Source organism: Sinohyriopsis cumingii, chromosome 10 (assembly GCF_028554795.1).
Source record: "Sinohyriopsis cumingii isolate HCF-2022 chromosome 10, ASM2855479v2, whole genome shotgun sequence".
NCBI lineage: Eukaryota > Metazoa > Mollusca > Bivalvia > Unionida > Unionidae > Sinohyriopsis > Sinohyriopsis cumingii.
In genome coordinates, this window is record NC_142970.1 from 79,362,996 (window position 1) to 79,388,286 (window position 25,291).

At 35.4% G+C, this 25,291-nt stretch overlaps 1 protein-coding gene across 1 annotated transcript in view; it reads left to right on the plus strand.

Annotated features, from left to right (window-relative positions):
• Nucleotides 1-25,291, plus strand: part of LOC149790455 (electroneutral sodium bicarbonate exchanger 1-like) — a 168,811-nt gene that overhangs the window by 67,969 nt on the left and 75,551 nt on the right. The window contains exons 6-8 of the mRNA XM_089973223.1: nt 10,871-11,116; nt 17,546-17,692; nt 21,746-21,846. Of these exons, the coding sequence (XP_089829349.1) occupies nt 10,871-11,116; nt 17,546-17,692; nt 21,746-21,846 (494 nt within the window). The remainder of the gene's footprint in view (nt 1-10,870; nt 11,117-17,545; nt 17,693-21,745; nt 21,847-25,291) is intronic.

Below are 25,291 nucleotides of genomic sequence, written 5' to 3' on the forward strand. Positions count from 1 at the left end.
GAGTCTGGTTCCTGTAGTGGTGTTAAAATAGTATCCTCCCAAATTGGGAGTCCACAAGCAGGGAACTAGACTAATTGTTGATACACCACCAAACAAGATTCCTATTTTTTTAAAACATGCAACATTCATTTCGCGAGACAATGATCTATGTCGAGACTCAATATTTGTTTTGTTCAGTTAGTACAATATTGATGTCATGACTTCATTGGAAGTAATAATGAAATTTCTTATCATCCTTGAGGATATCTCTAAGTGCCAGTTAAAGAATTCTTTGAAACTTGCTTTCCTACAGTGGTCTGTATCTGTGAAATCGAGCTCTTTATTTTACGAAGTATTCATTTTTCTTGGCTGCCTTGTTATCTTTGATCACAGTTATGAAAGAGTCAGTTAATTTAAGGTAATTTATGTTACATACACAATAACATTTATAAGTGTTCGATTGATCAAATGAAGTGAGTTCACCCGAGATATGACTGGGATGCTAGATTTTAATTTTGTAGGATTTTCGTGCCTTTTGACTCTTCTTTTATCCCACCTCATTTTTTTATATTCAAAAGACATAATTAATGTGATAATACAAAGGAGGCCAGCTTGTAATTCAGTGCAACAATACAACAAATACTTTGGCAAGTTAGTTATCAAAACACAGTTGGCACTTCATTAGGTTCTCAGAGAAATGCTCATGGACATAGCTATTATAGTTAAATGGACGCATTTTATGTTTAATTATAAGATGAAAAATTGCATTTATGATGATTACACTTAAAAGGAACTAAAAGAAAGAACTAAACACAAATTTCAATCGATAATTTTTTAAAAAATTTGTATTTATTTATTAACATACTGCCTCCACTCGGCGTAAGTGACATTTTCATTGATCAAAATTTCCTTACATATCGTTAATTGTGGTGTACTAGGAATGTTGTTTGGAAAGAAAATGCAAAAAAAGTGTGATCTATTTTTAAATTTGATATTACATAGTGTTGATTAAAATGTCCAGGTCCTATCTACCGTTTTTGATGATAAAACGAGTAATACATGAAATATTGCTCACAATTTTCTTCAAATTCAACAAGAGGGATCAATTTTTGGGGTATTTTCTGGTTAAAAAAATGGGAGCCACATTATAAGCAGGTTCACGAGTTATCGGGACACAAGTTATCGAGGGAGTGCTGTAATGAGATGATCATGTATCTGATTGGCTGAGGATATGACTGTTCTGGAGGCCATATTTCTGATTGGCTGAGGATATGACTGTTCTGGAGGCCATATTTCTGATTGGCTGAGGATATGACTGTTCTGGAGGTCATATTTCTGATTGGCTGAGGATATTACTGTTCTGGAGGCCATATTTCTGATCTGATTTTGATCAAACTTTGAATAAAGGATTATATAGCTTGTATCTGGAATGGCTTTAATAATTAGCATGATCCAAACACAATGAAGAAGGTGATGTGTGTTTTTTTATAGGGTGGGTTCAGACTGTTAGAACTTGTTCCCAGTCTAGAGACTATTTGTTTTTATCCAATCTGGGTAGATAGACAAGATCTTAGGTCTGTAAAATTGTGAATTAGATCAATGTATATTGATGAAGTCATTTTGCATTTAATTGATTGAGCTTAGATCATGTATATTGATGAAGTCATTTTGCATTAATTGATTGAGCTGAGATCAATGCATATTGATGAAGTCATTTTGCATCTAATTGATTGAGCTTGTCAGCACTTTAGTGGAGTGTTTTGACCAGATGTTAACAAACTTTGTGGGTTTGTATTGTCAGTGAGTTTTATCGTTTGCAAACTCTGCACATATTAACAAAATTATGTGCAGTTAGAACTAGTACTTAATATGTATGCTATGTAATCAGTTTGTTTTCTGTTTTAAAGAATGTTGATCTTTCTCTAAAGGAAAGCAAGGGGAAGTAACCCTTGATATTGACCACTGGGAATCAGTAATATAGATCAATGTATTGTGAGTGACCAGAGAGATACCAAATGATGAAACAGTTGACCATCGACATGTACAATTGCAGGCTTGCATATGCTATGTACATTGTTGTAGTTAAGGATCATATTTGTACACAGTTGTAGTTACATGTTTGCAGGTTCTCAAATTAGATGGTCCTCAGACCCTCCATTTTACTGGTAACAATATTTTTAAAACTTGCAATAATTTTCAGTAGTACATAGAATTTATTGACACTAAGTCTGTTTATTAAAGATGATGAAGTAGGTACCTAAATGTTTAACCTATAATCAAAATAGGTGTTTCATAATCAAAACAGGTGTTTCATAATCAAAATAGGTGTTTCATAATCAAAATAGGTGTTTTGTAATCAGAATAGTTTCATAATCAAAATAGGTGTTTCATAATCAAAATAGGTGTTTCATAATCAGAATAGTTTCATAATCAAAATAGGTGTTTCATAATCAAAATAGGTGTTTCATAATCAGAATAGTTTCATAATCAAAATAGGTGTTTCATAATCAAAATAGGTCTTTCATAATCAAAATAGGTGTTTCAATAGCTGACCAACAGACCATGAAATCAGTCTGATTACTGTTATTATCACATGAATTTACTGTCAATACACAACAGTAAAATCAGTGGACACATTCCACAACAAATGATACTTTTGTAGCTTCTGTGAACAATATTATAATGAGGGAACAATATGGTTGGCATCATTTATAAAACATGGTATACTTCTGTTGCTTATGTGAACAGTATTTTAATGGGGGAACATAAGGTGGCTTCACTTATAACAATGGTACATTTCTGTGGCTTATGTGAGCAGATTTATAATGGGGGAGCATTAAGGTGGCTTCAGATTGAACACTTTACACTTCTGTGGCTTATAGGAAAAGAATTATATTGGGGGAGCAATAAGGCATCCTCAGTTGTAACACAGTATACTTCGATGGCTTATGTGAACAGAATTATACTGACGGTCCATTGTACTGTCTCAGTCTCATCCAGCAATATATTGGACTCTTGATATAATTCTATCTCTTTAGTCAGACTTTGGAGTCAAATATTTTCCAAAATGTTGTTTATAAATGAAATTTTCTGCTTTGGCTACAAGTCATTTATGCATTCTTTCTCCAAAGTTTCAAAGATTTAACCCTTTACCTTATAGAGCATAGTTACAAAGTGCAGCGCGCTGTAAATAGAACACCTGTTACCTAGTCGACCCCATACGCATAGGCCTGCCTGTGAACTGTTAAGCAATGTAGTGTATGTTACGTTTAACAGCAATTTTAACCATTTTACATTTTTGGTACACATCTATTATATGTGGACAAATTTAAGAGTAAAGTCCGATTGTTATAGCTGTGTAATTATTTATCACGGAAGAATGTTTTATGTGCTTTAAAATCTTGAGAGAACTTGTTTACCATCATGACAGTGAGGCTGCATGACCAACCGTAGTTGCCATTTCTCATACTCAAAATTTACAACTTTTTCGTCTGCGTCTACATCACTAAGTCATCTGAATTTGATAATTTATAAAAACTAACTGCTGCCTACATCAATATCAGAGCCTTTACCTAGGTTATTGAATCTTTCATCGTTGTGATTCTAATCGTGAAAACTTCATAAGTACTGAATGAAATCCGCGACCGCCATTTTGGAGAGTGGAGATTACGACCCAGTTACTTTAAATAGCAGATATCGACCAGTGCATAAACAGTGACCATGTGATCTGACGTAATTGTCATTCGCAGAAATGAATGTACTATCTAATGGGGGTTTTCCATGAAGGTGGCGCTACGAAAACCAGCTTAAAATGGCTGATGTTTACAGACGACATCAAAAGGCGCTTCCGAGCAACTTGTGTAGAGGCGTCAAAAGGCGCTTCCATGCAAATGATGTAGAGGTGTCCAAAGATGCTTGCATGAGGTAAAGGGTTAAGTTAAATAAAAATTTCAATTATGATTTTATTATGTCTGTTAGTTTTGAGTTTGGGTCAGGGGTCCAGTTTTACCAACTTATAATTTAAAATCAGGTTTGAAATATTTGATTGGTCAGAGTTACAATGACTTAAATTTGATTGGTTCAAATTGTTGGATTCTAGACTTTTAGACTAAGTGCAGATTTAAGTTTTGCTGGTGCAATCCCAATAGACCTAGAATTGATTTCACCAACATAACTTAAATCTGGACTTAAATTTTATGAATGGCATCCTGCAGTCTGAGATTTAAGTCTGACTTGAAATTCACAAGCTCAATGACAGTGTCAAAACTTTAATGTTAGACTTGTGTTGATGAAATTGGGGCTTGGTATTTTAAAGTTTTTCATTTGCTTTATAGCATGAGGGTTGTGTGTGCTAAAACCAGTATTTAACATTGAGTATGGGCCACAAGAAAAGACCCACAGGCCACATTTGGGAAATAGGCCTGTAGTTGGACCACTTTGTTATTCAACTGAGTTTTCTATTTGGCAGTGGTACTTGTTGTTTGGATGCATTTCTAGATTTTTATAAGCACACCAAGCCATAAGGCCAAATGATTTTATGGTATAGTCCTGTGTCAATTGTCCATCTGCCAACAATTGCTTGTTACCACTATGAACCCACATTTCTGATCCAATTTCAATCAAACATTTAATATGATTGTTGTTGTTGTAGTTGTAGGGTTTAATGCCATTTTTCAGCACACGATAGGCTATACATGGCAGCCAATATTAATGGTGGAGGAAGAACCCAGGAAAACCCCGGAAAGAACCAATGACCCACCATTGAATATGGACTAGTATCATTAAAATTTTGGTCAAGTTGGATAATGAATAAGTGATTCATTCATATTAAAAAGGTGGCCTTGCATAGGACCAACTGACATTATTACCACCCTGGAAGCTGTATTTCTGATTTGATTTAAATCAAAATCGGTTTATATGCTTTTACTGTATTGTCAGAATTTTGAATGTATCTTTGTATCATCAGGAGACCTCTCTCATGACCTAAGTGGTTAAAGCGTTCCCCTCAAATGCAGGAAGTTAGGGGTTCAAACCCTGGCCAAGGCATACCAAGACTTATAAAACTGGTACCAGTAGCTACCTTGCTTGGTGTTCAGCATTAAGAGGTTAGTGTTAGGACTGGTCAGCTTGGTGTCAGGATAATGTGACTGGGTTAGACATGATGCTGCATGTCTGTGGCTTGATGCCCCAGTGCAAGACATCACTATAAACTGCCAAACTGCAGACATTGTAGTGATATGACAGAAATTCTGTTAAAGCTATGTTAAAAATCCAAATCACACACACACACACAGACACACACACACACACCCCCATCAGAATCTTAGACATGTAATGAGCACCTCCATGCATAATACACCTCTTCCTGGATAACTTGCGCACAACGGGATCCACAAACATAGACTGCACTATATGCGAGGCATGAGTTACTGAGGGACCTCCAAAAATTGAGAAAAAAATCACTTTGACATTGAAAAAATGGCGGGGGTGGGGGGCAGTGTTAGGGAACTGGGCTGTTTAATGACTGAATCCTCATTTTACAATCACATCGATAATAATTTTTAATAACGTGCTTTTTCTAATGAATTGTTCGTTATTTTGTGTAATAACATTTATTTTCAAAATGAAAGATAATTCCAACTGGTTTCAACAACCATCATGTGTATGCAAAAATCTGTGTATTATGTCACTGCTTTTTGTTTTCTTTATGAGTCTGGTTCCTGTAGTGGTGTTAAAATAGTATCCTCCCAAATTGGGAGTCCACAAGCAGGGAACTAGACTAACTGTTGATACACCACCAAACAAGATTCCTATTTTTTTAAAACATGCAACATTCATTTCGCGAGACAATGATCTATGTCGAGACTCAATTTTTGTTTTGTTCAGTTAGTACAATATTGATGTCATGACTTCATTGGAAGTAATAATGAAATTTCTTATCATCCTTGAGGATATCTCTAAGTGCCAGTTAAAGAATTCTTTGAAACTTGCTTTCCTACAGTGGTCTGTATCTGTGAAATCGAGCTCTTTATTTTACGAAGTATTCATTTTTCTTGGCTGCCTTGTTATCTTTGATCACAGTTATGAAAGAGTCAGTTAATTTAAGGTAATTTATGTTACATACACAATAACATTTATAAGTGTTCGATTGATCAAATGAAGTGAGTTCACCCGAGATATGACTGGGATGCTAGATTTTAATTTTGTAGGATTTTCGTGCCTTTTGACTCTTCTTTTATCCCACCTCATTTTTTTAAATTCAAAAGACATAATTAATGTGATAATACAAAGGAGGCCAGCTTGTAATTCAGTGCAACAATACAACAAATACTTTGGCAAGTTAGTTATCAAAACACAGTTGGCACTTCATTAGGTTCTCAGAGAAATGCTCATGGACATAGCTATTATAGTTAAATGGACGCATTTTATGTTTAATTATAAGATGAAAAATTGCATTTATGATGATTACACTTAAAAGGAACTAAAAGAAAGAACTAAACACAAATTTCAATCGATAATTTTTTAAAAAATTTGTATTTATTTATTAACATACTGCCTCCACTCGGCGTAAGTGACATTTTCATTGATCAAAATTTCCTTACATATCGTTAATTGTGGTGTACTAGGAATGTTGTTTGGAAAGAAAATGCAAAAAAAGTGTGATCTATTTTTAAATTTGATATTACATAGTGTTGATTAAAATGTCCAGGTCCTATCTACCGTTTTTGATGATAAAACGAGTAATACATGAAATATTGCTCACAATTTTCTTCAAATTCAACAAGAGGGATCAATTTTTGGGGTATTTTCTGGTTAAAAAAATGGGAGCCACATTATAAGCAGGTTCACGAGTTATCGGGACACAAGTTATCGAGGGAGTGCTGTAATGAGATGATCATGTATCTGATTGGCTGAGGATATGACTGTTCTGGAGGCCATATTTCTGATTGGCTGAGGATATGACTGTTCTGGAGGCCATATTTCTGATTGGCTGAGGATATGACTGTTCTGGAGGTCATATTTCTGATTGGCTGAGGATATTACTGTTCTGGAGGCCATATTTCTGATCTGATTTTGATCAAACTTTGAATAAAGGATTATATAGCTTGTATCTGGAATGGCTTTAATAATTAGCATGATCCAAACACAATGAAGAAGGTGATGTGTGTTTTTTTATAGGGTGGGTTCAGACTGTTAGAACTTGTTCCCAGTCTAGAGACTATTTGTTTTTATCCAATCTGGGTAGATAGACAAGATCTTAGGTCTGTAAAATTGTGAATTAGATCAATGTATATTGATGAAGTCATTTTGCATTTAATTGATTGAGCTTAGATCATGTATATTGATGAAGTCATTTTGCATTAATTGATTGAGCTGAGATCAATGCATATTGATGAAGTCATTTTGCATCTAATTGATTGAGCTTGTCAGCACTTTAGTGGAGTGTTTTGACCAGATGTTAACAAACTTTGTGGGTTTGTATTGTCAGTGAGTTTTATCGTTTGCAAACTCTGCACATATTAACAAAATTATGTGCAGTTAGAACTAGTACTTAATATGTATGCTATGTAATCAGTTTGTTTTCTGTTTTAAAGAATGTTGATCTTTCTCTAAAGGAAAGCAAGGGGAAGTAACCCTTGATATTGACCACTGGGAATCAGTAATATAGATCAATGTATTGTGAGTGACCAGAGAGATACCAAATGATGAAACAGTTGACCATCGACATGTACAATTGCAGGCTTGCATATGCTATGTACATTGTTGTAGTTAAGGATCATATTTGTACACAGTTGTAGTTACATGTTTGCAGGTTCTCAAATTAGATGGTCCTCAGACCCTCCATTTTACTGGTAACAATATTTTTAAAAGTTGCAATAATTTTCAGTAGTACATAGAATTTATCGACACTAAGTCTGTTTATTAAAGATGATGAAGTAGGTACCTAAATGTTTAACCTATAATCAAAATAGGTGTTTCTTAATCAAAACAGGTGTTTCATAATCAAAATAGGTGTTTCATAATCAAAATAGGTGCTTTGTAATCAGAATAGTTTCATAATCAAAATAGGTGTTTCATAATCAAAATAGGTGTTTCAATAGATGACCAACAGACCATGAAATCAGTCTGATTACTGTTATTATCACATGAATTTACTGTCAATACACAACAGTAAAATCAGTGGACACATTCCACAACTTGTGATTACTTGTTTTGATAATATATGAGGACTTGATGTAGACAGTTTTCATTCCCAGTAATGCAGGTCACTGTTTCTTGTAATTTTGTATATAGGGAAAAATAAATATTGTTTTCCAAAATAGCAAAAATGATGTGTACAAAATATAATTTTGGGGAAGTGATCATGTACAAGAAATAAAGGACCCAAGATGGTGGAGGACTCAAAATATATACATGATCGTGTTACGTATATTTAATTTTTATTGTGTGATTGACCTTTGTGCATGATTGTGGGTAGGAGTATGGTCCTGTCTGATTAATGGAATTTTTTAAAAATCTGTTTACTTGGATTTGAGTTCAGGACATTGGTTTTCCACATGGAAAATCTATGGTTTACATTATTTCTGTTAGTTTGTTAAAATGTAAGTAAATAGACCTGATATTGTTTGAGAAGATGACCCACATCTTGGTCCTCTTATTGTGTCTTAGTTTTTATAGTATGGTTGTTTGCATCAGAATTAATAATTTCTATCTTAACATCTGTAGTGGATTTAGTCCTTTTAGTTGTGTTCAGTTATAATTTATTTAAGTTATTCATTGGAATCACAAAGTGCTCATTGATAATTTGGGATTAAATCACTATTTTGGGATTATTGTGAATTCATTTAAAGACACTGATCCAGTGGCCTAGTGGTTAGAGCATCCGCCTCAGATGTGGAAGGCTGTGGGTTTAAACCCTGGCCAAGTCATACTAAAGACTTATTAAAAAAATAGTACTAACAGCTGCCTTGGTAGGCACTCAGCATTAAGAGCTTATTAGGACTGGTTGGCCTGGTGTTAGGATAATGTGACTGGTTGGGACATCGTGCTACATGTCTGTGGCATGATGCCCCAGTGCTAGACATAACTATAAACTGCCACACTGCAGACATCGTAGCAATATGACAAAAAATTGTTAAAGCTGCGCTAACAAAAATTATAAATCAGGAAGGTGAATGTAACCATTTATATATTTAAAAATCTAAATCACACACACACATTTAAAGACAGTCTGGATTATATCATTGTGATACATTAAGACTGTTACCACATTTCAGATTATTGGCATATCAGTACAATTAAGATGAACTGTTTTTGGAACACCACTGGAATTCATTTGGAATGTCAGTACTTTTGGACTTGTGATAGAACTTTTAAGATTGTGCGGTATTTAATTCACAATACTGCAGATTCTTTTTAAACTTTCACTTCTTTGTTGTAGGGAATAAGTTATTTGTTGAATTTTACTAAACATGTTGGTTTTCATTCTTTTCTGTTACTTAGTTTAAAACATCCTGGCTGAGTCATACCAAAGACTTACTAAAATGGTACTAGCAGCTGCCTCGCTTGGTGCTCACCATTAAGAGGTTAGTGTTACAACTGGTTGGCCTATTGTCAGGATAATGTGACTGGGTGGGACATGATGCTACATGTCTGCAGCATGATGCCCCAGTGCTAGACATCACTGTAAACTGTCACACTACAGACATTGTAGTGATATGACTGAAAAATTGTTAAAGCTACGTTAAAAATCAAAATCACACACACAAACACACACAAGATATGATGCTGTAGCAGACTTGGTTCTTCCACAGGAAAATTTGGAAGCAATCTTCAAGTCCAAGAACAGTTGTTGGAACAAATGTTTAGCATGATCTCAACCAAGATAGGCAAGTTATGTTCAATGAAAAGTCACAAACAATGTTTCAGCATTGGTAGCTTGCAGGTATTCAGTCGATGGCTTAAAGTGTTCCAGAGCTGAAATCTACTGGTTGCTCATCATTTTGTGACTGGGTGGGACATCATGCTACATGTCTGTGACATGATGCCCTAGCGCTAGGCATCACTATAAACTGCCACACTGCAGACATCATAGCAATATGACTGAAAAATTGTTAAGGTGGCGCTCTACAGTTTAGTATTTTACATAGGGTTAGGATTTTAAAGAAAAAGAATTTCCCCGGATTTCCTCACTGGTTATACCGGCTATTTAAAAAAGACCTTGTATATCTTAGGTATAATGCAAAGAACCTTTAATTCCCTTTATTTTGGTGTATGACTGATGGGTGTACTATGGGTTATAGAGTATACAGCTTGGCCTTACTTCAGATGTGCACCTTGGTCATTTTCACTTCCTGAACTTCAGAGGTAAATTGTATAAAAAAGAGCCAATAACATTTTTTTACATTTTATATATTTGATAATTCATTCATTGCACTTTCAGAAGCTGGTATTGTCTAGTCTGGCAAAATTCATTTTCCCTATTTTAATAGCTGCTATGTATAGTGTACTTTAGACTAATTCAGGCTGATTTTTTAACACAAGGGAGCAGTCATTTTAGTTAGCAGTGTGCTTAAATCATGTAAAATTTCCAAAAGTACAATATTCAAAAGAAATATCATTCACATTACATTAATGTATCATAGAGGTATGCCAACATTCTCTCCATTGTGCATGTTTTAAATGTGAACTACTTCACCTTACATACGTCACTCTCTCAAAAGTACATATTAACTGGTGAGCACCCCCTAAAGCTATGTTACATTTCTGGCATTCACTTTTTTATTGTATTCATCACATACAAGTACTGCCATTGTGACAAGCATGACAAAGTCCCTTTGAGATTCTATCATAGATAATAGTTGATTGTTTCTTATATTTTATTTTTCAGTTGAACTTGCATTTTATGAAGAAAATCCCACATGGTGCCGAGGTGGCTAATATACTTGTTGGTGAGGTGGATTTTCTTAATCATCAGATCATTGGTTTTATACGCCTCACAAAAGCCACCATGATGGGGGATTTAACAGAGGTTCCAATTCCTACGCGTTTTATTTTCTTCATTCTTGGGCCAGAAGTGAACCAGAAAAAATACCATGAGATTGGCAGGTCGATTGCTACTTTGATGTCAGATGAGGTAAAGATATTTACATGCCATCTTGATTTAATTAACATATTTAGCCCATATATTGCAAATCCATGTATGAACAGCATTGATCAAAATCTAAATATAGACATTTATTGCTGCCTCCAGACAGCTGTACTGAGCTATTACCCCATTTCTGTATCTTGCTTCCAGAAATATATGCATGAAGAAATTGCATAGAAACAGTTTTTTACATTGAAATGGCCAAATCCATAAAAATTTAAGTATAATAATTACTGAATTCATTGATGATAATTTCCTTTCATGAAAAGTAAAAGAGCACACTGTGTGTAGCCTAGAGGGGTTCTGCAATTGCCATCTCAGTGCACTCTGTCTGAGAAGCTGTCATCTGTATATTGTATATTCATCAATAGACACTGAGGCAGATTAAAAGATGATAATAATAATAATAATAATAATGATGATGATGATGATGATGATGATAATAATAATAATAATAATAATAACAATAAAAATAAAATAATAATAATAATAATAAAGACTTAATTTAGAGAAGGTAACTAAGTTTGTCACAGAACTTATCTACCTTGAGGCATTCTAGCTGTTATGTACAATATACACAGTATATACAACATGATGTGAAAAATCAGGCTTGACACTAAATCAAAATAACAAGGGTGAAACATATTCACAGGCATCTGTGAACACTCAAGCACCATAGGCCCAATTTGTTTATTTAAGGGATAATCACATGTAAAATATTAGGATGTTTAACTTTATTTTGTAATGATATTTTTAGATATCTATTGGTCCAAGCAATTCAGATATCTATTGGTCCAAGCAATTTAGATGTCTATCGGTCCAAGCAATTTAGATATCTATTGGTCCAAGCAATTTAGATATCTATTGGTCCAAGCAATTTAGATGTCTATCGGTCCAAGCAATTTAGATATCTATTGGTCCAAGCAATTTAGATATCTATTGGTCCAAGCAATTTAGATATCTATTGGTCCAAGCAATTTAGATATCTATTGGTCCAAGCAATTCAGATATCTATTGGTCCAAGCAATTTAGATATCTATTGGTCCAAGCAATTCAGATATCTATTGGTCCAAGCAATTCAGATATCTATTGGTCCAAGCAATTTAGATGTCTATCGGTCCAAGCAATTTAGATATCTATTGGTCCAAGCAATTCAGATATCTATTGGTCCAAGCAATTTAGATATATATTGGTCCAAGCAATTCAGATATCTATTGGTCCAAGCAATTCAGATATCTATTGGTCCAAGCAATTTAGATGTCTATCGGTCCAAGCAATTTAGATATCTATTGGTCCAAGCAATTTAGATATCTATTGGTCCAAGCAATTCAGATATCTATTGGTCCAAGCAATTTAGATGTCTATTGGTCCAAGCAATTTAGATATCTATTGGTCCAAGCAATTCAGATATCTATTGGTCCAAGCAATTTAGATATCTATTGGTCCAAGCAATTCAGATATCTATTGGTCCAAGCATTTTAGATATGTATTGGTCCAAGCAATTCAGAATCACTTGTGTAGTGATAGGTTGTTGTGTAGTTTCTGTCTCAATCTTGGTTGAATAAATATTCCCAAAAGTCATTACATAGAAAAGTTTGGGAAAAATGTACTCTGTCGCTAATTGTGCTTAAATTTATAGCTGAAATAGTATGTACAAATTCGTTCCATTAGTACAGTGTAAAGAACATACACTGCTCTTTTTAAATAAAGAAAGGTAAGTGTAAGTTGTTTTTTATATTTTATATTCAATATAAAACAGAAAGCCTGCATGGCTGAGTTACATCAGAGAGTAAATTGCTAAAGATTTCCAAAGGTTTGTTTACCTTTATAAACTTTATAATTTTCTTTCACATAATAGTTGTTGCAGTTATTCAAATTGTATAAGAACTTTTCATTTTCATTATCTAATAAGACATGGAAGAGGCAACCATGTCATTTTACATCTGATTTCTCAATGAGTTCATAAATCTTCCACCTTGCTAGAAATGCCATTTTTGAGGCTTCAAAGGTTTAGCTGGGTCACACTTAAAACTTTTGAGTGCTGCACTGCTTAATGCAGTGATGCTGTTTGGGGCTTAATACCCTCAGTGGAAGCCAAAGATTGGAGGGACAAACAACACCAATCCATTATTATGGTTCAGGGCCCATTGAAAATGTCCAAGAAGGTCGGCCATCCTGATTGGTTGATGATTCATCCTTCCAGGATTTTTAAACAGGGTGAACAACAGCAAGAGCAAAACAAACAAATCCCAGCTTAACCCTTTACCTTACAGAGTGTATGGCTTTGTAGGCAGTCAATATACATGTACCAGAGTTGCACAGTGCAGTGTACTATAAATAGAACACCTGTTACTTGTTTGACTCCATACATATAGACCTGTTTGCCTTCTGTTGCAGCAGTGCAGTGTATGATGTATGTTCAGCATCAATTTTAACCATTTTACATTTTGGGTACAGATTTAATATATATAGAAAGATTTAATTTTAAAATCTGATCATTGTAGTTGTATAATTATTTTTCATGGAAGAATCTTGAGAGAACTCGATCACTGTCAAACCAATGAAGCCTTGTGACAGCCATTTCTCATACTTGAAATTTACCAGTTCTTTGTCTATGTCTGTATCACTAAATAATCTGAATTTGATAAATTATAAAAACTCAGTGTTGCCTACATCAGTATCTGAGCATTTACCTAGGTTATTGAAGCTTTTGTAGTGGTGATTCTAATCATGCAAACTCCAGAAAGTAGTTGAACAAAATCCACAGCCTCCATTTTGGAGAGTGGAGAATCCAACCTAGATATTTTAAATAACAGATTATGACTAGAGCTTACACATGATCAGATGTAATGTTCATTCACATCAATGAATGTAGTATTTAATTGGGGGTTTTCCCCAAAGGTGGCATTACGAAAACCAGCTCAAAATGGCTGATATTTAAAGCAGGCATCCAGTATCACTTTCATGAGAATGGTGTTGAGGTGCCCAAACTCACATCCATGTGAAGCTGTTAAAGGTGTCCAAAGGCAGGCATTCCCATGTGAATGGGGTAGAGGTGTCCAAAGGTATTTCCACGAGAATGGGGTAGAGGTGTCCAAAGGCATTTCCATGTGAATGGGGTAGAGTTGTCCAAACTCACATCCATGTGAAGCTGTTAAAGGTGTCCAAAGGCAGACATTTCCATGAGAATGGGGTAGAGGTGTCCAAAGGCATTTCCATGTGAATGGGGTAGATGTGTCCAAAGACGTTTCCATGAGAATGGGGTAGATGTGTTCCAAGACATTTCCATGAGAATGGGATAGAGGTGTCCAAAGGGATTTCCATGAGAATGGGGTAGAGTTGTTCAAAGGCATTCCCATGTGAATGGGGTAGAGGTGTCCAAACTCACATCCATATGAAGCTGTTAAAGGTGTCCAAAGGCAGACATTTCCATTTCCATGTGAATGGGATAGATGTGTCCAAAGATGTTTCCATGAGAATGGGGTAGATGTGTTCCAAGACATTTCCATGAGAATGGGATAGAGGTGTCCAAAGGGATTTCCATGAGAATGGGGTAGAGGTGTCCAAAGGCATTTCCATTTGAATGGGGTAGAGGTGTCCAAAGACATTTCCATGAGAATTGGGTAGAGGTGTCCAAAGGCATTTCCATCAGAATGGTGTAGAGGTGTCCAGACATTTCCATGAGAATGGGGTAGAGGTGTCCAAAGGCATTTCCATGAGAATGGGGTAGGGCCTAACTGGAAATTGCCTCGGCCGAATATCCCGTTTTTCTGTACTATTCAGAAGTATTCGCCTTGGCAAATAATATGCGCATAAATGATTACAAGTAAAATAATTCAATAAATATCAAACTTTTTAAAAAGAAGTTTTTTAATACATAATAATTTAGTTAAAAATAAATTATAATTACACAAACAGTTAACATTCCATTGGACTTCATGAATCATGATTGATGATAATTTATTTAACTCAATTTCCTTTAGTAGTTTCACCAGCATTCCCCAGGTTGCATAACTTTTCTGCTTTTGGTAAATATTTTAGTGTAGAGATGCCATTTGTAAAAAAAATCTTAACAAAATTTAATTATTACGTATTCAAAATAAAATTAATAAATAATAAATATATATATTAAAATACTCATCGAAAAATGTCTACTCCGAAATCAAGTAGCAAGATTTTGAACTTTTTCACTATAAATGCTGTGGACGAATTGAAGGCAAATTGTGATGTCTGCAATGAAAGGCTAACACGAGGCGGCAAAAATGCTCATTCGTATGGAACTTCAGCTCTAATAAATCACCTTCGATCCTTCCATCACTCTGAGTATGATGAATACACCAGATCCACAGAGAGCCACAAAAGAAAGAGAGATGATGAAAAAGATTTAAAGAGGAAACACTCAAAGCAAGGTAACCTCGATTACTTCATAGAGAAAAGACACCATTCGGACAGAATGATCCACGCAAGCATGCAATAACTAAATCAATAGGAGAAATGATAGCAGTTGATATGCAACCGTTTTGTTTGGTTGAAGATATTGGTATATATGCAACCCCCCCCCAGACTTTCCCCATGGTTTCAGACTAAATTTTTTCGTCTTATAGGCGATATATATGGTACAGGAAAAGTTTAAGCTTCACATACGATAATGAAATGGTACTCTCCGGAGTCACACCTACTACTGGGTTCGTGCCTGGATCTGGCAAATAGTACATCCAAATACTCGGATTCGGTACTCGGTGAAAATTATCTACTCGGTTAGGCCCTAGAATGGGGTAGAGGTGTCCAAAGGCATTTCCATGTGAATGGGGTAGAGGTTTCCAAAGGTACTTACATGAGTAAATGGTTAAAACTCCTTCCACCCATCATTTATAGATGAAGCAGTTATAGAGACCAAGAGAGGAAATCTACAGTTTCCTTTTCCTTCAGTAGGGTGGGATACAGTTGGCCCTATAAGGAGTTGCACCCATGCGCAGAGTCATCCTCTTCCTAGTGGTGAGGTATTTGCCATACTAGCCTTATACCCAAGGTTTGGTTGGACATCGTGGACAATGTGTGGGTTGATGTACCCGAGAGTCTGTCTCTTTTGTTGGGAGACGGTGACCTAATCTTGAATCAGGAGAAGTCATATATTATCCTATCTCAGAATTTATGTTTACGTTGCATTGGAATGAATTCTTTCCTTCCAAGGAATAGTCTTGTGTACTACCTGACAGAAGTCTCAGTCCATGTCTTTGATGTCCTTGAGTCTCTGTCCATGTCTTTGATGTCCTTGAGTCTCAGTCCATGTCTTTGATGTCCTTGAGTCTCGGTCCACGTCTTTGATGTCCTTGAGTCTCGGTCCATGTCTTTGATGTCCTTGAGTCTCAGTCCATGTCTTTGATGTCCTTGAGTCTAAGTCCATGTCTTTGATGTCCTTGAGTCTCGGTCCATGTCTTTGATGTCCTTGAGTCTCAGTCCATGTCTTTGATGCCCTTGAGTCTAAGTCCATGTCTTTGATGTCCTTGAGTCTCGGTCCATGTCTTTGATGTCCTTGAGTCTCGGTCCATGTCTTTGATGTCCTTGAGTCTCGGTCCATGTCTTTGATGTCCTTGAGTCTCAGTCCATGTCTTTGATGTCCTTGAGTCTCGGTCCATGTCTTTGATGTCCTTGAGTCTCGGTCCATGTCTTTGATGTCCTTGAGTCTCGGTCCATGTCTTTGATGTCCTTGAGTCTCGGTCCATGTCTTTGATGTCCTTGAGTCTCGGTCCATGTCTTTGATGTCCTTGAGTCTTGGTCCATGTCTTTGATGTCCTTGAGTCTAAGTCCTTGTCAAAAGAGGAAGATATTCCATATGTCTTGTTTGACTAAGGAATCTGCCTGAGGTCATGATTTTTTATATTTCTGGTCTTCCATTTGTTAAATGCATGAGGGAACATTAAGCTGGAACCAGGGACTAGCATCCTGGAAAAGAAGAAAGTAAGTGTTACATAATTAGAACTATAAATCACCCCCCCCCCCAAGCTACATGCTGTAGTAATTTGATCTTAATTCTAGATCATATCTTTCCATCAGCTTGAGAAAATTTTATCTTCTCATGATCTACATTTTCTGATTCTGACAATTCAGCATGATCTTGTTGTTGTTGTAGCTGTTGTTGTAGGGTTTAATGCCGTTCTTTTCAGCACGTGATAGGCTATACATGGTGGCCAGTATTAATGGTGAAGGAAGAACCCAGAAAGAACCACCGACCTACGAGAAGCTACTGGCAAGCTTTCTCACAGCGTGATCTAGCAGTCAGAATTGAGTTAGAAGGATAATATGTATATTATATACTGGTGTCTCTAATCATGTCCAGCTATATTTTGACCGTAGCTCCGTATTTGTTTTATGCAATTACACCGACTTTGATTGCCAGATTATTTACTCCTTACACAGGTATTCCATGATGTGGCATACCATGCCAGAAACAGGGATGACCTGGTGGCTGGCTTGGATGAGTTTCTAGATCAGGTGACAGTGCTGCCCCCAGGTGAATGGGACCCAAGTATACGAATCGAACCCCCCAAAAGTATACCATCTCAGGTAGGTGTCAGATTTAACATGATAGACATGGTATAGTACTATATTTACTTGCTTATGAGTCAAACTGCACAGGCCCAGATCTGCTGGCACATTATGCGATGGCAGATCAGGGTCTATGTTGTTTGCAGTTTAACTCAACTTACAAGTGAGTATAGGGTATTCCATAGTCAAATATGATTGGAGTATATTCAGCCTTTCCTATTTCAAGTTGAACTCGGGGGGGGGGGGGGAGTTGGAAACATATTTTCCAGATTTCAGGTTTTGATATATTTCAAGCATTTCTGCTTGAAAAATGCAGTCGAGATTATTTCATACATGGCATAATGTAGTCATTGTTGGTGTTATCAAATATGTGTTTTATATCAAGTTTGTGGAAGCTATTGTTTGTGCAGTCAGTCATGAACTTAAAATAGGCTTAATAAGCCATTCACCAATTTATGAAAAGTAGGCATTTGATGTCAAACTGACAAATGTTATTTTCTTGTACTAAGTCAGCTTTGAATTTCCAGCAATCTTATATACTCTTATATGAAAATATAACTTATTCCCAATTGGAAAATATGTTATTTGAGTCTCCAACCCCAACTTTCAACACTGGATGGGAATATGTTAGGTACATGTATATATATGAAAAGAAGGCCACAGCAGTCTATATCTTTATATCTTACCTTCAGTATTGATCGTCATGGACATAGGCAAGTACATAACTATTGTATGCACATAAATATGGGTAGTTGAACTTTGCTGTTATCCAACAATACTATTTCTTGTTTAGTCTGTGTTAGTGCTGTCCAACATATTTGACACCATGCGTCACTGAAAAATGTTTTTCTTGAAGCTGAGGGCCGCAGCAGTAAACTGAAAAGCAATGACTATATAGCTGCTCGGGATCTGGCAGGCTATTTAAAATCAGGGTTGGACAGCACTGGTCTATGTTCTTGTTGAGATTTCCCAAATTTCCTTTTGTCTGTTTTTATGCTGAGATTGCTCACATTTCCTTGGATTGCTTAAATTTCCTAATATCTTTTTTCTTGCTGACATTGCTCAAATTTCTTTGGATTGCTTAAATTTCCTGAGGTCTGTGTTGTTGCTGAGATTGCTTAAATTTCCTTATGCCTATTTCTTGCTGAGATGGTTTAAATTTCTTTAGGTCCATTTACTTGCTGAGATTGCTTAGATATTCTTAGGTCTATGCTGTTGCTGAGATTGCTTAAAGTTCCTTAGGTCTGTTTCTTGCTGAGATTGCTTAAATTTCCTTAGGTCTATTTCTTGCTGAGATTGTTTAAATGTCCTTATGCCTATTTGTTGCTGAGATTGCTCAAATTTCCTTCGGTCTATTTTCTTGCTGATATTATTTAAATTTCCTTAGATATACACATTTGTTTATGTAATTTAGGCCAAATATGCAAGTTTGAAGTTATTTGGTTTGCACTAAGTCTACAAATTTGGGAGAACATCCATATAGTTCAGACTGTACAAGTTTGGGATAACATTTATGTGGTTAGTCTGTATGTTTGGGATAACATTTATGTGGTTAGTCTGTATGTTTGGGATAACATTTATGTGATTAGTCTGTATGTTTGGGATAACATTTATGTGATTAATCTATGTTTGGGATAACATTTATATGATTAGTCTGTATGTTTGGGATGACATTTATGTGGTTAGTCTGTTTGGAATAACATTTATGTGGCTAGTCTGTATGTTTGGGATAACATTTATGTGGTTAGTCTGTATGTTTGGGATAACATTTATGTGATTAGTCTGTATCTTTGGGACAACATTTATGTGGTTAGTATGTATGTTTGGGATAACATTTATGTGATTAGTCTGTATGTTTGGGATAACATTTATGTGGTTAGTATGTATGTTTGGGATAACATTTATGTGATTAGTCTGTATGTTTGGGATAACATTTATGTGGTTAGTCTGTATGTTTGGGATAACATTTATGTGACTAGTCTGTATGTTTGGGATGACATTTATGTGGTTAGTCTGTATGTTTGGGATAACATTTATGTGATTAGTCTGTATGTTTGGGATAACATTTATGTGGTTAGTATGTATGTTTGGGATAACATTTATGTGATTAGTCTGTATGTTTGGGATAACATTTATGTGATTAGTCTGTATGTTTGGGATAACATTTATGTGATTAGTCTGTATGTTTGGGATAACATTTATGTGGTTAGTCTGTATGTTTGGGATAACATTTATGTGGTTAAGACTATCTTATACTAAATCTGCCGGTTTGGGAATATTTGTGTGGTTAGGACTATGTCTGCAGTTTCGGAGAACATAATGGTTCAGGCAATCTTAAGTTTGGAGAACATTTATGTGGTTCAGGTTGAATTGATTATGACTAAATCCACACATTTGGGGCATTTTAGTGTGGTACAGATTTAATCTTCATTTTGGAAGAACATCTGTATTGCTTAGATCAAATCTGAATATTTTGAGTCACTTTTATGGTTTAGACAAAATCTGAATGCTTGGGGAACATTTATGTGGTTGAGACTAGAACTGCATGTCTGTGGGAACCTGTCTGCAGTTCAGACTAAATCTGCATGTTTTTGTGAACATATCTGTGGTTTAAACTGAATCTGCATTTTAGCAAGACACTGGTTCAGGGGAAAGCTGCATGCTTGGGAAGTATTGTTGGTGTTCTGACTGAATTTGTACATTTGGGAGACGTTGATATGGTTTAGAGTAAATCTGCTTGTTATGGGGACATTTTATGTGGTTAAGACTAAATCTGTATGTTTTGTGGTCATTTGTATTTGTTCATAATAAGTATTTATGTTTGTGGAACATGTCTGGTTTGGAATAAGCCTTTACGTTTGTGGAACATGTCTGGTTTTGACTAAGTCTTTATGATTGTGGAACATGTCTGGTTTGGACTAAATCTGGATCTTTGTTGAATATTTCTGTGGTTCAGGCTAAATTTACATTTTGTAGAATATTTATGTAGTTCAGACAAAATCTGAATGTTTGTGGAACTTCTCTGGTTCAGACGAATCTGGATGTTTTTGGAACTTCTGTGGTTCAGACAAAATCTGGATGTTTTTGGAACTTCTGTGGCTCAGACAAATCTGGATGTTTTTGGAACTTCTGTGGTTCAGACAAAATCTGGATGTTTGTGGAACTTCTGTGGTTCAGACTAAAATCTTTATGCTTGGGGCACATCAATATGGTTCAGACTAAATATGCATATTTGGATGATATCTGCATGTTCTGTGGTTATTTGTATGGTTGTTACAGTCTTGGTGTTTGGGGGAATATTTGTATGGTTGATACAGTCTTGGTGTTTGGGGAATATTTGTATGGTTGATACAGTCTCGGTGTTTGGGGAATATTTGTATGGTTGATACAGTCTTGGTGTTTGGGGAATATTTGTATGGTTGATACAGTCTTGGTATTTGGGGAATATTTGTATGCTTGAGAATAAATCTTAAGGTTCCAATGCAACTTGATTGGTTTAAACAAAATCTTCATGTTTCAGGGCTTCTTCATTGGTTTAAACTAAATCTTCATGTTCCAGGTGTGTTTGTTTAGTTTAAAGGAGTTCTACTGCATACATTTTCAGAAAAATAACTTTGCTTTCATTTTCTCTGTTTGATTTGAAACTAAGCTTATGTTCAGTCTAATAAGTATGAAAATTGCATTTTAAGACTGCTAAACTTTGACCTAAATAGGGGTGTTCTCATCTAAAAATAGAACTTGACTATGCTAGTATGATCACATGACAAATCAAATTAGTGATCTAGGGTATAAGCAATGTGGAAGTGGATGGTGATGCTTTCATGTTAATTTAGTTGATAATAAAAGATTATGTACAGGTGTTGAAAATGGGATGAATTGTTTGAATACATAGCACTGTATTCTCCTTCAAGTGCAGCAGTTTTAATATGCAGTTTTAGAGCAGTGGATAAAGAAAATAATTGCTTGTGTAATGGGATCGTAGGATTCCTCTCAAAATGCTTCCAATTGAATGTGTGCCAAGACTTGAATTGTCTTTGTGAATAAATCAGAATTTTGTTTCTGTATTTGTAGGAGTCCAGAAGAACTGGGGATCCACCAATGCCAAATGGAAAGACTATTATCTTTGAGATTGAAGAGGGTCATCATGACGCATCACTACTACGGTCAGGAAGGTAAGTTTCAGAAAACAACACAAAGACCGATTCTTGTCATGTTTGTTTCATTCATACATTTCTCTTGACAGATGTGTTTAACTTGAACATGCACTGGATTAGTCAAGTAAATCAAGTGGCATAAACAGAAAGAACAAAAATTCCTTCATGGCTGCCTCCTTGACAGATGTAATTTTTAATTCCTTTATAACTGCTTTCATGGCAGACAGAATTTTCTGTTTTTCATGATTAGAAGTTCAGAAGAAAAGTATGCTTTATATGTACTGGTTCTAGACTGATGTTCTTTTTTCAGTTTTCAATCTCAGTAACAACTCATGAAGAGAATTATGTACTTGGTCCAGTTGTTGCCATCTTGGAACAAAAATTGCTCTTTTGTCTGTAAGGATTATTGGGAAATTAGTCACTTATTTGAGGAGTTGGAAACCATATTAATGTGTTTACTATTGCAAATCAAGTTTCCAACATTAAAGTTTTCAAATCTTCAAACACGAGTCTATATTATTCCCATCCGAAACTCTGTACAAAGATATTTTTGAAAATAGGCTGACATTTCAAGCTACAAAATGCTAATTCACAGGGATATTAATGGGAGCCAAAAGGGTTTGAAAATCTCCCCATTTATTGTGGATTTTAATGATGCAAAATTTGATGTTTGACCAATCAGAAAACATTTTTAGATGTGTTAGAATGTTTTGCACTGAGTTTTAACACCATTTCAGTGTGTAACATGAGTGGCCTGACTGAATGCTCACTTATTGTTTTGCCAGGTTTATGACATTTCATTAAAGATATTTAATTATATGACATTTCATTGAAAAAGATGCTTCACTGATTTTCTTAAAATGTGTCTTTTATAGAGAGTTTTAAAAAAAGCCATTGAATAAATGACAAAAGGTTTACTTATGCCAAATTCTTCAACACTCTTTTAGGATAAATGAACATGAAACATTTAAATGAAATGTTGTAGTCAATGAAATCTCGTTTAATGAATTGTCATGCCCTGTGTTTTGCAAGCACAGAAGTAATATAGATCAGGTCATTGGTGTCTGAGTGTTGTTTATTTTTTGCATGCTAGTGACCACTTTTTATAAAATTGTACAGAAAGCACTTGTCTCATACTTTTATTAGATTTTGCTTACGAAAGAATAAAAGAACTTAAAGCAGATGTAATTTCTTTTGATGGCTAAGAGCCAGGATAATTATTTATAAAGTTTGTTATTTTTTAGATGGTTTACATTATTCAGTTTGGTTTTAGAGTCACATGATTCATAACCAGGTGTTCCAAAAGGTACTGTTATTTTCCTGGTTAGCTTTTGCTTTGACCCATATTTGCGGGTCACAAAAAAGATATCTAAAATCTATAATAATAGTAATAATGATTCCCAACTCTATGAATTTGGATATAAAACAAGTGCCGATGGGATCATGACATTAAATCAAGTTGAAACAGGATCCAGGTTTTGATTAAACATCAGTGAAAATAAAAACCTTTTGGAATCGGTAATGAATTCTTGATCTCCTTCAATAACTGTTTTACTTAATATAGCATTAAAATGTTGTCTACCATATTTTCTTGCATATAAGTGCACGTTCTTACATGATCATGCAGGTATTTGGAATGGTTTTTGGAATGTTTTTTTGGAATGGTTTTTGGATGGTTTGACGTGTGTTTTTGTGCATTTAGCAGTACTTAAAATGGAAAATTGGCTCGCTTTTCAAATAGAGATTTTGTTTTAGTTCTGCCACTCCGGGGCAGTCTCACGTCATTTATAAATGAAGGTACATTAATGTGGTAGTGGCATTTATGTTTTGACCAAAAGTGGGTAAATTGTGATATTTTTGGTGTCAAATGGGCAGGAATGGAATAACTCAAATAAAGCAAAAATTATGTTGCCATGTTTTACATTCTCTACAGCAGGTTTACTGCAAGGTCACAAGATCAGGTTGCATCTGCTTTGTAACTTGCCCTAAACAACAGCTAATTAAAACTGAGTAATCTAATTAATTATCTTATGTTAACATTGCTCGATGACTTGAGGTCATTTTTTAGGGTAGTTTTTGAAAAATTATTCATTAGAATTAGTGATCATGTAAGAATAACAATTCTACATGGTTTGCTTTGTGCAAACATTTGCTTGAGCTCTTGGGAATAACTTTAAGCCCATGGGTTGAGAGTGTTCCCTTTTGATCTGGCAAATGTTTGATGAAAAATGTTGACTCTAATCTGTAGTTGAATACAACAGCATATCATGGTCAGCACCATTCATTCTACATGATACCCAGTGTTGCATCCAGACATGGGATTGTACAATTCATGCATTCCTGTAATTTGCTTCAGCAAAAATATGCATGGAGGGTAGGAGTAATGCTGCAAATTTGCTGTGTTCTGGAAACTTGAGTGGGATCTGCCTAAATCAGTAAAACATTCAAGTAAAATACATGCCAAATTCAGTAATGATAATTTCATTCCATGAAAAGTAAAAGTAATACTGTAGCAGATTTGCATATACATGCTATATCTTTTGCCTGGAGGAATTCTACAGTTGAAGTCTATGCACAATCCATTTTGCCTAAAGTAATTCTACAGTTGAAGTCTTTGTACAGTCTGTTTTGCCCAAAGGAATTCTACAGCTGAAGTCTTTGTACAGTCTGTTTTGCCTAAAGGAATTCTACAGCTGAAGTCTTTGTACAGTCTGTTTTGCCTAAAGGAATTCTACAGCTGAAGTCTTGTTACAGACCATTTTGCCTGAAGGACTTCTACAGCTGAAGTCTTGGTACAGTCAATTTTGCCTAAAGGAATTCTACAACTGAAGTCTGAGCATCATTTAATGTGCTGTCACCCATATAATGTAAATGTGTATTCATGTTTTGGCACTAACACAAACTACTGGCTTCGTTGCAAAATAAGAACAATAATTTAAAATTGTTTTTGTGCGGATATATAATTAACTAGCTAGTTTGTATTTAAGGCAAAGTCTTGCCCTTAAATAATTCCTGCTCCTCCCATTTCTGGAAGAGGGAGGGGGATCAGAATGTCTTTTGCAAAGTCCTTAGATGCAACACTGGAGATTTTAAGTGAACAACATGGATTTGGCCCCCCCCCCATTTTTTGCCCTCCCTCATCAATGGGAGATAGTATCTATGTTGTTCACAATTGTATGAGCGTTTTACAGGATTAAAATTGGTAACAGCCAGATGTCACTTGTCACCACATGCCATGACAATGGTGTGGGGTACCTTGTTCTCTGTTGTCCTGACTGTCTTGTAAATGTGTCAGTGTACACTATTTCTCCTGTGATAAGCCAGGGGTGGATGGGGCAGTACAATTAATTTTGTTAAAAGAATGGTGGTGGGTGGTGGATGTGGGTAGTTGTAAACCCTTGGGTTTAGAATCATCCCTTTTAATCTGACAAATGTTTGAGGAACATGGAGCTTTTTGAATTGA